Here is a 12249-nt window from a genome sequence, read left to right as displayed (position 1 = left end):
AGAGTAAATTCAGATGGTGGGATATTCTACGAGACAACTGGAATGGCTTGAGAAATTATAGTGCCAATGTTGGAAAAGACCTAAAAAGCCATGAGGACCCTTCTAGCTTAAAGGAGAGGGACATGACCAATAAATGCAATGTGTGATTCAGGACACAAAATAGTTATAAATGAATGTGGACTGTGGATTTGATAATATTGTTTTGAGTTCCTTCCTTGAAAATGATAAATACATGATGGTCACGTAGGAAAATGCGCTTGTTCTGCAGAGATACAGGCTGAAGTATTTAGGGGCGAAGTGCCATGATGGCGATAATTTATGTGGAAATGAGTCAGCAACAAATGCGAAGTGCCTGTGGAGAGAAAGGAGAGAAAGCAAATGTGGTGACAGATGAACAGCGGAATCTAGGGGCAGGGCGTTTCAGGGGTCCTCACTGTGTCCAAGTTCAGCTTTTGGGCAGTGCTGAAATTTTTCAAAATAAAAAATTGTGAGGGGAACAGAAATGACAATTGAAACAGCAAAAGAGTGACGTGTCTTTTTTTTAAGAATCAGCTGAAGTTAAAACTCCATTCCTTTGACCCAAAGTCCAGTATTCTATCACCTGTCGCTCTTCATCCACGTGAATGGAGAGAGAGATAAGACAGAGACAGGATTCTTCCCCCGCCCAGGTTCAAAGACCAGAGCTTTGGGAGGGTGTAATAGACCGACCCTTTCCAATCCTGGCAGCTGAGCTGAAGAGATAAAGACGACGCACTGCACCATCTAGTGGCCACATAAGGAAATCCGTCTGCTGCTGCCAATTTTGAAAGCAAACTTACCCCGTGTTGTTATTGGTCTTCCCACCATGGGCTTGGTGATTACATTTTCCCATTTGCCAAGCACTGACTTTTGTTTCCTTAATTTCCTCATACGCCTTTCCAGCTGCTTTGGAGAAACAAGCCCAAAAGCTGGTTTTCTCCTCCCTTCCCCCTGCCAGAAACTTAACTGAGCCCCAAATGCTTTGAATGAGAAATAGAAACTGAGCCCCAAATAATTCAGAAGAATGAGAAAAGCCCCATTCGTGTGTATTTAACCAGATCTCATTTTATCACCATGCACCAGCAAGCTGCTGGCCTTTCTGACCCTCTTGTGGAAATAAAGACCAACCCAAGGAGGAAAGCAAAGGTGATTTCTTCAGAGCTTGCTGTCGGAAGGGAGTCAACTCCGACTGCTTGTGTTTTGGCAGAAGAGCGAGAAAACTTTCTGGTGGGGAAAAGGCAAAGCCGTGGGTGTGTCCCAACTGGAGGTCGTAAATGGGAAAGCTGGAAGCAGCTAAGTAGAAGGGGGACGGGGGCGCGGTTCTACGTATTTGGTTAGGGAGCATTTTGGCTTTCTCTGGTTGATTGAAGGTGGATGTAGGACAAGAGAGAAGGTGTCCATTATGTTCCAGAAGCTACTGTGTAGCTTCCTGGATTGATGTTAGCCATGGAGGCTTGGCTTCCTATGAGTTTGGCTTAGAGCAGGCCGGCTTCCTGGGCTGGTTACTACAGATAAGGGGGTTAGTTTCCTGGGAACGTTGTCGCTTGTTGTGGGTCAAAGTTCTATGTTTTATATATGGCCTGGCCATTGTGTATTCAGTCTCTCGCTCTCTCGCTTGCTCTCGGGAAACAGCTCATCCACAAAGCACCCAATGCGGGGCCTGCTGTGGTGCGGACAGCAGCATCCCTGATCACAGGGAAGAGGCCCCTGGAGGGAAGGCAGAAGACCTTCCGCCTTCTCCACTCTGAGGAGGTTCCGCGAAGCGAAGCATGGGTGGCCTCCCCTCTGGGCACAGCAGGTGCCATCCCTGCTGCTGCCTGCCCTGTAGGAGGCAACACACGCTCCCTCTAGATGCCGGACAGTGCGGTGGAGGCTTGCCAAGAATTCCCTGTGAGACCAGGTGCAGACGGGAACAGGTACGTCCCCAATGCCGGCCACAGGTTGGCCAAGATCCTGACATTCGGGGACTCCGGCAGACTCACACGTGAATAAATCATTGCTTCATCCCAAGCCTACGTTGGCCGTGGGCCCACCATCCAAGGGTGCTTTTCTCCTTTCTCCAAATGCAGGCGCTTCGTGTGAAGTGGTCCCACCTCAAGTTGCCCTGGGTGGATCTGGACTGGCTCATTGACATCTCCTGCCAGATCACGGAGCTGGACCTTTCTGCCAACTGCCTGTCCTCCCTCCCCTCTGTCATCCCCTGGGGTCTCATCAACCTCCGGAAGCTGAACCTCTCCAGCAACCACCTGGGGGAGCTGCCCGGCGTGCAGTCATCGGATGAAATCATCTGCTCCAGGTGGCGCCCTGGAGTGGGGCTGGGACCTCCTCACCCAGCCCCGCCCCCGCCCTCCTCCCACGCAAACTCCCTGAGTGTCCTCTGTGGTTTGGAAACAAACTCTCAGGACGGGGAGAGAAGTTCCAGCTGCCCTTGTACAAGCTCTGGGGAATCAGGCCTCCCCCCTCCTTTCGAGGGGAACGCAGAGAAGTCTAGAGGGGTGGTCTGTCCGGCCCACATTCACACTCCCACTGGTGGCCACGCAGACCTGCCTGCCCGACATGTCCAGTCTTGGCCTCGCACAGAGGAATCAGAGGACGCTGACATACTCCTGGCTGGTGGGAAGTTTTCAGTCCACCTCCAGGGAAGGTTAAGTGGGAAGGGCCTCATAGAAAGAGTTAACGGCAGGTGGACCGTGTGGGCAGCTCCTGGTCTCCTCTTTTACTGGGGGGAGGGGTAGAGCTTGGGGAGAGGCCTGCACCTTCCCCCTGCAGCGCAGGGAGGAGGGGAAGGACCTCACCTTCATGGATGTATTGATGACGCCTACCTGCAAAGCCTCATCTTCTAAAGGGCTTGAGCCTTCGAGCTAAGGCTCTAAGTTAAGGGAGAATGTTGCAAAGAGCATGGGGTCAGACATAACCCAGGAGGAAGAAGGCTGCACACAACATTCATTTTTATTCTTTAAAAATTTTTTTATGTTCTGAGGCACAGAGAAACAGAGCATGAGCAGGTAAGGGGCAGAGAGAGAGGGAGACACAGAATCCGAAGCAGGCTCCGGGCTGCTGATGACACAGAGCCTGATGCGGGGCTCAAACCCACGAACCGTGAGATCATGACCTGAGCCAAAGTAGGACGCTCAACCGACGGAGCCACCCAGGTGCCCCGAGCGCACAAACCTTGAAAGATCAAGTGCCATCTGAGCCGAGGTCCTAAGTAGGGTCCAGATGCTTAAAGCACCGCCCCCTGGCCTTCCAGGAGCTTTCAGGACCCCAGCTGCTTTTGCTCTCATATATTGAGAGAGGTTTGCATTGCAATCAGTCAGTGAGACCAGAGACCGCCAAAGAGACTGTTGATTTTCTTTGTCTACACAGGACGTGGTAAGGATTCAGGCGATGAATACAAATCCCACCACTGCATTTTCAGTGCACAGTCCTCAGCTTGGTGTGAGGGGAAAAGAGAAATAAGTGTACAGAGACACACGGAGCAGTGACGCTTTTCCTCTTTGTTCTGATGCCTTGACTCCCTTCTGTCCCAACCACAGGCTCCTGGAAATTGACATTTCCAACAATAAATTGCCCCATCTCCCACCGGGATTCCTGCACCTCTTAAAACTGCAAAAGCTGACAGCTTCAAAAAACTACTTGGAGAAATTGTTTGAAGAAGAAAGCGGTATGTTGTGTCATCAGTCACCTGAATGACTTTGTCGTGGTGTTCTTTTTCCTTTATAATTTTTTCAATGTTTTATTTATTTTTGAGACAGAGAGAGACAGAGCATGAGCAGGGAAGGGGCAGAGAAAGGAGGAGACAGAGAACCCAAAGCAGGCTCCAGGCTCTGAGCTGTCAGCACGGAGCCAGATGCAGGGCTCGAACCCACAAACCCTGAGATCGTGACCTGAGCCGAAGTCGGACATTTACCCGGCTGAGCCACTCAGGTCTCCCGTGGTGTTCTTCTTGATAGGACCTTTTTTTTTTTCTTTACCGATGTATTTATTTATTTTTTCCCCTAGCCACTAACTGGATTGGTTTGCGGAAGCTGCAGGAACTCGATATTTCTAACAATAAATTGACGGAACTCCCTGCCCTTTTCCTTCATTCTTTCAAGTCACTCAGTTATCTGAATGTCTCCAGAAATAACCTGAAGGTGTTTCCAGAGGCCTGGGCCTGCCCTTTGGTTAGTATTGTACCGGAAATCGGGAAAGGCTGGTCATTACCCAGGGCTCTCTTGGTGTGCTCACTTGTGCCCCCGTGGTGGCCACACTGGGTAGTAGCACTGCTGGTCCCCCTCGTCCAGTCTGAAGGGTGTCACTCAGGAGTATCCTGCGGGTCTCAGGCAGGGGACTCACCTGAAAGCCCGTGCTCCTGGCTCTGGGCTTGAGGTTCGCGCCATGACACCCATAGAACCTTCCACAGTCACAGCTCGCGTGTCTGGTGTAAGAGGACTTCTGGGGGGGGGCAGAGTTCCTTTCAGAGGGCTGTCCAATCACGGTAAAGAAGGGAAGCAGAGGTCATCTGCCTCCACGGCCCTGCCGATCACATGGTGTTTCTGTTTCTTGGGAAGTTTGCTCGTTAAAACCGGTGGACTAGCATGAAGAATATTTACGTTTCATTGCTGTTGGTTTTAGACCCGGAACTTCTCCGTCACTAGCATTAACATTCTGGTGGGAAACGGGCTCCTCTCTAGAACGGGGTCCTGAATGATGCCATTATTTCCAAGGACAGTGGGCCAGATGTTCTAGAACGAAGGGAAGGGACGATGAGCCACCTTCGTCTCCCTCGGGAGACCATTCCCATCCCTTCCTTGGAGCAATAGGACAGGAAGACGGGAAGAATGACAGTTTGTGGCATCTTAACTCCGTGGCAGTTACGAGAGAGGCTTACTGTAGCATTCTGATTTTTAACCTCAGATCCAGGCACGGTCTTCGCTCACAGCCCCACGGCGCTTGAAAAGCTAACTAATGTCTCGTTCTCTTTCTTGTCCAACTCTTAGAAATGTTGTAGAGCATCCAAAAATGGCCTGGAATCTCTACCGGACAAAATGGCTGTCTTCTGGAAAAACCACCTCAGGGACGTGGATTTCTCAGAAAACGCGCTCAAAGAAGTCCCCCTGGCGCTTTTCCAGCTCGACGTGAGTCTAACAGGCCCTCCACTTCTCATTTTCAGCTTTTGTGAGGAAATCGATCCACGTTGCAGCGCCATCTGTATGCCTCTCTTGAGCTTCTGGGACCAAAAAAAAAAAAAAAAAAAAAAAAGTTGAGCTGTCAAAAATGTGCATGTTTATGAGCAAGGATTGGGAGGAAGTGAGCAAACTGAAAACAGCTTTGTGAAGGGGAGGGGAGAGTGGGGGGGTTTATCCTCCTGGACTCTGCAGCGTCGAAAACTGTAAGCACAGGAAAGTGCCTTTTGCCGCGGGTCTTGGGGTGTTTGCAGATCTGCTCCCCCCACTCGAGTGGGAGCCCCTGAAGCCTAGAGCACAGATCACATTCCTCTCGTGGCTCGGAGCACCAGCCCCAGATTGAGGCCTGGGAAGTGTTGCCCGAAGGTATCAGGGCAGCCCCGGGCAGAGGGCACGGGCCTGGGCCGCCAGCCCTGCCGCACTGGCCACCTGGGCGGCCCCCCCAGGTTCTCCTGCAGGGAGAAGGAAGGGACCCTGAAAGGGCCAGGAAGGCACCTCGCATCTGTGTTCTCAGGGAGGACAGCCATCGAGCCTCAAGCCCCAGGGTGTGCACATTTCCATGGGGCCCTGGTCGGTGAGGACAGGGGTCACTGCTACCCTCAGGGGTGATCCCGGCCCATGCACTCAGGTCCCTGCCCCAGCTCCACACTTGAGGGCGAGCCCCCAGCTCTGGGTCCGTTTCTTCCCACCAGCAGCTTGCTGACTCAGTTTTCTTGTTCCCCCCGGGGCCAGAAGTACAAATCCAGAGGGAAAGAACTCTGTCTGGGACCTTGACTCGGCCACGGGGGATTTCTGTTTGCCCAGGGTCTCCCTCTCCCGATGGGGGTACTGGGAGGTTCTGCACGAGTTCTGGTGACAAGCTGGTTGTGATGGCGGGTGGGGGCGGGGGTCTGGACCCCCTTTGACAAGGGAGGAGTCAAGGGCATGGAGTAGGGAGTTTAAAGCAGTCAGCCTGTTCACACTCCTGAGCACCACCGTAGAGGACAGGATAGTCTGTGTCCCTAGTGGTGGCATCAAGAAAGGTCACCATATGGGGCACCTGGGTGGCTCAGTCGGTTAAGCGTCTGACTTCCGGCTCAGGTCATGATCTCATAGCTCGTGAGTTCAAGCCCTGTGTCAGGCTCTGTGCTGACAGCTCAGAGCCTGGAGCCTGTTTTGGATTCTGTGTCTCCATCTCTCTGCCCCTCCCCCCTCTTTCTCAAAAATATATAAACATTAAAAACTTTAAAAAAATAATAAAAAGAAAGAAAGGTCACAATCAGCCCCCCGTACTCCCAAGTAAAACACGTTGTGCTTGGTGCCTGGGTGGCTCAGTTGGTTAAGTGCCTGACTCTTGATTTAGGTCCAGGTCATGATCACGGTTTGTGAGTTTGAGCCTCGCATCAGGCTCTGTGCTGACAGCACTGAGTCTTCTTGGGATTCTCTCTCTCTCTCTCTGTCCCTCCCTCTCTCTCTCAAAATAAATAAATAAAGTTAAAAAATTAAAAGTGAATTGGACGCTGAACTGACTGAGCCACCCAGGTGCCCCAATATAATTTCATGAGTTCTAAGAGATTGTTGAGCCCCGCTCTATTGGAATCTTTGAGAAAATGTATCAGTTCTAATCATTTGGCTACAATTCTGCTCCCTTTGGTGTTTGATGGTACCTTACCCTCTCTCCCTCTCTCCCTCCCTCTCTCCCTCTCTCTCTCTCCCTCCCTCTCTCCCTCTCTCTCCCTCCCCCACCTCCCAGGCCCTCATGTTCCTGAGGTTACAGAGTAACCAGCTCATGGCGCTGCCTCCTCAGGAGAAGTGGACCTGCAGACAACTTAAAACCCTGGATCTTTCCAGAAACCATTTTGGCAAGTAAGCATGGGGTCTCTGCCCTGGCGAGTTCCAAAATGTGCGTGTGGCCGCCGTCAAGCCGTCTCTTGGCCTGGTGCCAGCACTGGTGACTTCGGGCCGCCATAACAAAGCACCTGAGGTCAGGGGGCTCAAACAACCGACCTTTATATCCTCACGGTCTGGACGCTGGGGTCTGAGACTAAGGAGCGAGCAAGGTTGATTTCTCCTGCGGCCCCTCCCCTTGGCTTGACTGTAACTACCTTTTCCCTGTGTCTCACATGGTCTCCCTGTGTCCTAATCTCTTCTTAGAAAGACACCAGTCAGATTGGATTAGAGTCCATTGGTATGACCTCATTTTAACTCCTGCACCTCTTTAAAGACCCGCCTCCAAATACAGTCACATACTGAGGTCCTGGGGTTAGGACTTCAAAACATAATTTGGAAGAAGGGGGCACAGCTTGCCAAAAACAGTGTCCTGCCATTTCTCAGTCCTGGAGACTCTTCTCAGATCAGCCTAACCTGTCATTCTGTTCCAAAGTTTTGGCCAATCGCTAGCCCAAATGCACATCCAATGAATAAGAATCACTCCCAAAGCTGTCTAATAAAATAGGAAAATCTGAGGATGAGCACAGCTGGCCCTTGAGGCCCTGGAGACCAGCCTCCTGATTTCACCTGCTGAAGCCCACTTCTTAGCAGAATTAGCCCCCCCCCAAGAGAGCCCCCAGCCCCGCGAGGATGTGTAATAGGGAACAACCACTGGAAAAGGCACAGAAATGCTCACACCTGCCGGAAATGGAGAAGAGCAAGAATGGAAATCGCCAGCGATCATGCCAATGTTTGATCATCTTCTCTAGAGGTTTATTCCCCTGAAGACCTCTGAACATCACCAGTGCAATTAGCAGGCAGGGGCTGTGGGTGCTTACAAAGCAGCTGCAGGGGGCCCAAGCACCCTGTGGACTGAATTTTCTCCCTTATCTATGCATGGCTTTGCGTTATATAATCACAGCAAAATGGTAATGTTTTTGCCATGCTTTCCTCAAAATCTGACCCTTTTTTTTTGGTTTTTGGCCCCTACAGAAATGAAGATGGACTTAAAACAAAGCGTATTTCCTTTTTCACCACCAGAGGGCGCCAGCGTTCTGGGACGGAGACAGGTGTGTGCCGGTGAGGGCGGAGGAGACAGCTGGGCGGGGGTTCCCTGCTCCACTACAGGGAGTCGCCCTCGCACGGAGCTTTTCCTGGAAAACCTGAGCGCGTGCTGTCCCTGTTATTCATCTCTCCGTGTTTGGCCTGCAAGTATCCGGAAGCCCCCTCTCCTGCTTGCAGTCCGATGAGACTGGTAGCTGCTGTGTGGATGGCTGTGCCGTGAGTGAGCACTGCCCTAGATACGGGGCACGTGGCAGAGCCTTTCTTGAAAGCCCACAGCGTGACATACGGGTTGGGGTTCTCCGTTTTGCAGGCGAGGAAACTGAGGCACCCGCCATGTTGCGTTCGACTTAAACGTCCATAACAGCATCACAGACTGGGCGGCATAGACCATGGGAATTTATGTTCTCACAGTTCTGGAGGCTGGCAGTCTGGGGTCAGGGTGCCAGCTCCGTGGGCTCCTGGTGAGAGGCTTCTTGCTGTGTTCTCGAAAAAACAGACAGGCAGACTGAGCCCACCGGTGTCTCTTCTTATAGAAGCATTAATCCCATCATGGGGACCCTACCTTCATGACCTCATCCAAACCCAATTACCTCCCAAAGGCTCCAACTCCAAATACCATCACTTTGGGGAGTTAGGGCTTCAATGTATGAAGGGAGGAACAGAGTTCAGTGTGTGGCACCTTGCTGATGTGCCCAGGTCCCGCGGCTGCTCGGTGACAGCCAGCTTTGAGCCCAGCGCTGTGCGACTCCAGCCCGGAGGTTGGGAAGGGCAGCACTGTGAAGTCCTTACTGTCACATGCAGCATCCACGTGAAGTCCACGTGGACCACACAGTCAGCCCCCCCCCCCCCCCGCTCGCTGTCCTGGCCAGCCTGAGATTCTGCGGGGGCTTAGGGTCTTCCCCCAAACTCATCAGAAACAGAACGTTTCCTACGGTTCAGCACACACTATTCCAGGAAAATCAAATTTGTCTTGTTTCGTTGTCTTCTGTGAGGTACAGGGAAAGTGTGAACCTGACCCTGAGCTGCTCAGCCAGCCCTCTTTTGTAACCTGAAAGCTAAGCCTTCCAAACCCAGCGGTGGTTACAGAAATATCCCTCAGGTACAACCAATAGTTAGGTCATTTGAAATGTAACATAATGTTCTTCTTCGGTTTGATTTATGTTGGCAAGTGCTTTCAGTACAGATGGTGTAAGATGAGCACAAGAAATGCCAGAGGCCCAGACACATTTGCAGGAGGTGACCCAAATAGTCTGTCCACCTGTTATGCCTTGTGGTGAACTAACACATGTGTATATGTACATACATGCATCCATGGCAGTCATATATGAGTGTGTGTGTACATGACTGAAAAGTAACATGTCATCTGTGGAACAGACTGAAGTAAATAGTAAATATAGGAACTTAGTATATGACAAAAGTGGCATTTCTTTTTTTTTAACATTTCTTTCTCTTTTTTTATTTTTTTTTAAATGTTTTTATTTATTTTTGAGAGAGAGAGAGACAGCATGAGCAGGGGAGGTTCAGAGAGAGAGGGAAACACAGGATCCAAAGACAGGCTCCAGGCTCTGAGCTAGCTGTCAGCACAGAGCCCGACACGGGGCTCGAACCCACAAACTGTGAGATCATGACCTGAGCTGAAGCCAGACGCTTAACCGACTGAGCCACCCAGGCGCCCCAAGGTGGCATTTCAATTTAGTAAAGGGGAAACGTTTTATTGTTTTCATAAATACTGTGGTGTAACTGCCTGTCCAGTTGGAAGGGGAAAAATCACAATGCAGGAGTCTCTTCCTTATATCAACTATGACAGTTTCCATGTGGATTTCAGATTTAAGTATAAAAGAAACAGAAAACAATAAACATTTAAGAGAATTTATATATATATATATATATATATTATATAATATATATATATATAAAATCTGGGGGTGGAGAAGACCTTTAAAAATGACATGGGAAATCCGGAAGTCTTTAGAAAAGGACCAAAACCTTGGACTTTGTAAAAATATAAAGGCTTTGTTCAGTAAAAGGCATCATGGACCAAGTCATAATGCAAACAGACAAGAAATGTTTGCAATGCAAATTGTTGCAACATAAATTGGCTTAAGTTTCTAATATACAAAGACTGCCTACAAATTGTTTTTTCTTTTAAAGACAACCCAATAGGGAAAAAAAAAAAAACCAACAGGGGAGGGCAATGGATATAAACAGTTTGCAGAAAAGGAAGTCCAAATGGCCCCTGCGACAAATGGCAAGGCCCCAAACCAACTACTGCGGACACACAATTAGGAATTGCACAAGTGGTCCTTTCTTTTTAAAATTTTTTCATGTTTTTATTCTTTTTAGAGAGACAGAAAGAGACAGAGCGTGAGAAGGGGAGGGGCAGAGAGAGAGGGAGACGCAGGGTCCGAGCAGGCTCCAGGCTCCGAGCTGTCAGCACAGAGCCAACACGGGGCTCACGCCCACAAACTGGGACATCGGGACCTGAGCTGAAATCGGACACCCAACCAATTGAGCCACCCAGGCGCCCCTCATAACTGGTCCTTTGTTAAATGAAGGGCCTTGAGACTTTGGAAATTGAGTCCAGACGTAGGGATTTCACTCGGAAGGAAGGAGAAACAAACACTTTCTTCTCGAGGCCCAAACGGGATGATAACGCACAGAGAAGTGTAGTGGGGCGCCTCTCGGTCGTGCTTCCGTTGCTGTGGGTTGAGCCTCGTGCATTACAAGTGGATTAGAAAGGTGTCCCAGGGGCGCCTGGGTCGTTCAGTCTGTCAAGCATCCAGCTTCAGCTCAGGTCATGATCTCACTGTCGTGGATTCGAGCCCCGAGTCGGGCTCTGTGCTGACAGCTCAGAGCCTGGAGCCTGCTTCCAGTTCTGTGTCTCCCTCTCTCTCTGACCCTCCCCTGCTCACACTGTCTCTCTCTCTCTCAAAAATAAATAAATAAATAAACATTAAAAAAAATTTTTTTTAAAAGAAAAGAAAAAGAAAAGTGTCCCAGTTTGGAAATGCAGACCTCACAGGAGGAGGTGGGCCCAACACTGAGCGGGACTAGCCACTCACTCCCTTGTGAGGCTCCCAGAGCACAAGGCCAGAGGCACGCCATGAGAAGCACAAGGGAGCGTGCACCCTTCTGGAAAAAGCGTTCTGGAAAAAGGGCTTGGGTGGCCCTGCAGGAGCCTGTCTGGGGAGCGAGGTGAGGAGGGCCGCCGGCCTGGCGCTTTCCCTGGCAGAGGCGGGGCCTAGCATGAGCACATGACAAAGACCTCTTGAGTTTCTAGACTCCGTCCAGAGCAGAGGCCCACACCTAGGGTTCCACACTCTCCCTCAGTGGGGCGATACTTGGGGAAGGAATTATCTATAAAAGATAACTTGTTTGCAGTTGGAGAGTAGAACTCCGAGGAGATTTATGTACATTCTAGTAGTCGTGTTTGTGCAGTGGCCTCGTCCAAAAATAATTTGGACAGCCGTTTTTACGGTAAAATTCAGACTGGCAGAGTCATAAATTACTTGTGAATAAATAATTACCGTTCATAAATACCTCGAGCTGTGCGCGTGCAGCCCGTTTCCATAGTTCCCGCACCGGGCCGGGCGCTGTCACAGGTGCCGGCTCTGTCTGCAGTGGTGATTGCTTGTTCCATCTGTCCGTTCGAGAGCCTTCGTAAACACCGAGGTCAGACTGGAAAATCAGAACTCTCGGAAGCCAGATGTGCAGAATGCGCTCTCTGGGAAGAAAAGGAGCCGTTCTTATTGTTGTCTTCTTCCAGCATGTCTTGGAGCAGGCTGAAGTGGATCGTTCTTTTTCACTGGGGAGAAAAAGAAAGTCCCTCTGAGCATTTCCTATGTCCAACACCGTCTTTTTAAAAAGCATGTTGCACCTTTATTGCTAAACGAGCCCCCTCCCTGTGGCTGCTGGCTGGGTCTGTGTTCTGGAGCCCCCTCCCCATGGCTGCTGGCTGGGTCTGTGTTCTGGAGCCCCCTCCCCGCGGCTGCTGGCTGGGTCTGTGTTCTGGAGCCCCCTCCCCGTGGCTCCTGGCTGGGTCTGTGTTCTGGAGCCCCCTCCCCAGGGCTGCTGGCTGGGTCTGTGTTCT

General features: G+C 50.7%; 1 protein-coding gene across 4 annotated transcripts in view; it reads left to right on the top strand.

Moving 5' to 3' along the window:
- The window catches only part of LRRK1 (leucine rich repeat kinase 1), a 123061-nt gene that overhangs the window by 68470 nt on the left and 42342 nt on the right, over window positions 1-12249 (top strand). For 3 of the 4 annotated variants that reach the window (XM_029950228.1, XM_029950230.1, XM_029950231.1), the window contains 6 exons: window positions 2088-2314; window positions 3555-3682; window positions 4021-4184; window positions 5001-5138; window positions 6919-7031; window positions 8088-8164. In XM_029950228.1, coding sequence (XP_029806088.1) covers window positions 2088-2314; window positions 3555-3682; window positions 4021-4184; window positions 5001-5138; window positions 6919-7031; window positions 8088-8164 — 847 coding nt within the window. Of the gene's footprint in view, window positions 1-1694; window positions 1935-2087; window positions 2315-3554; window positions 3683-4020; window positions 4185-5000; window positions 5139-6918; window positions 7032-8087; window positions 8165-12249 lie in introns of those variants that run through there. The other variant, XM_029950229.1, reaches the window with a different exon arrangement.

This window comes from Suricata suricatta, chromosome 9 (genome assembly GCF_006229205.1).
Source record: "Suricata suricatta isolate VVHF042 chromosome 9, meerkat_22Aug2017_6uvM2_HiC, whole genome shotgun sequence".
Classification (NCBI taxonomy): Eukaryota; Metazoa; Chordata; class Mammalia; order Carnivora; family Herpestidae; genus Suricata; species Suricata suricatta.
The sequence above is the reverse complement of the archived record's forward strand: the minus strand, read 5'-3'. Positions and strand labels throughout refer to the sequence as shown.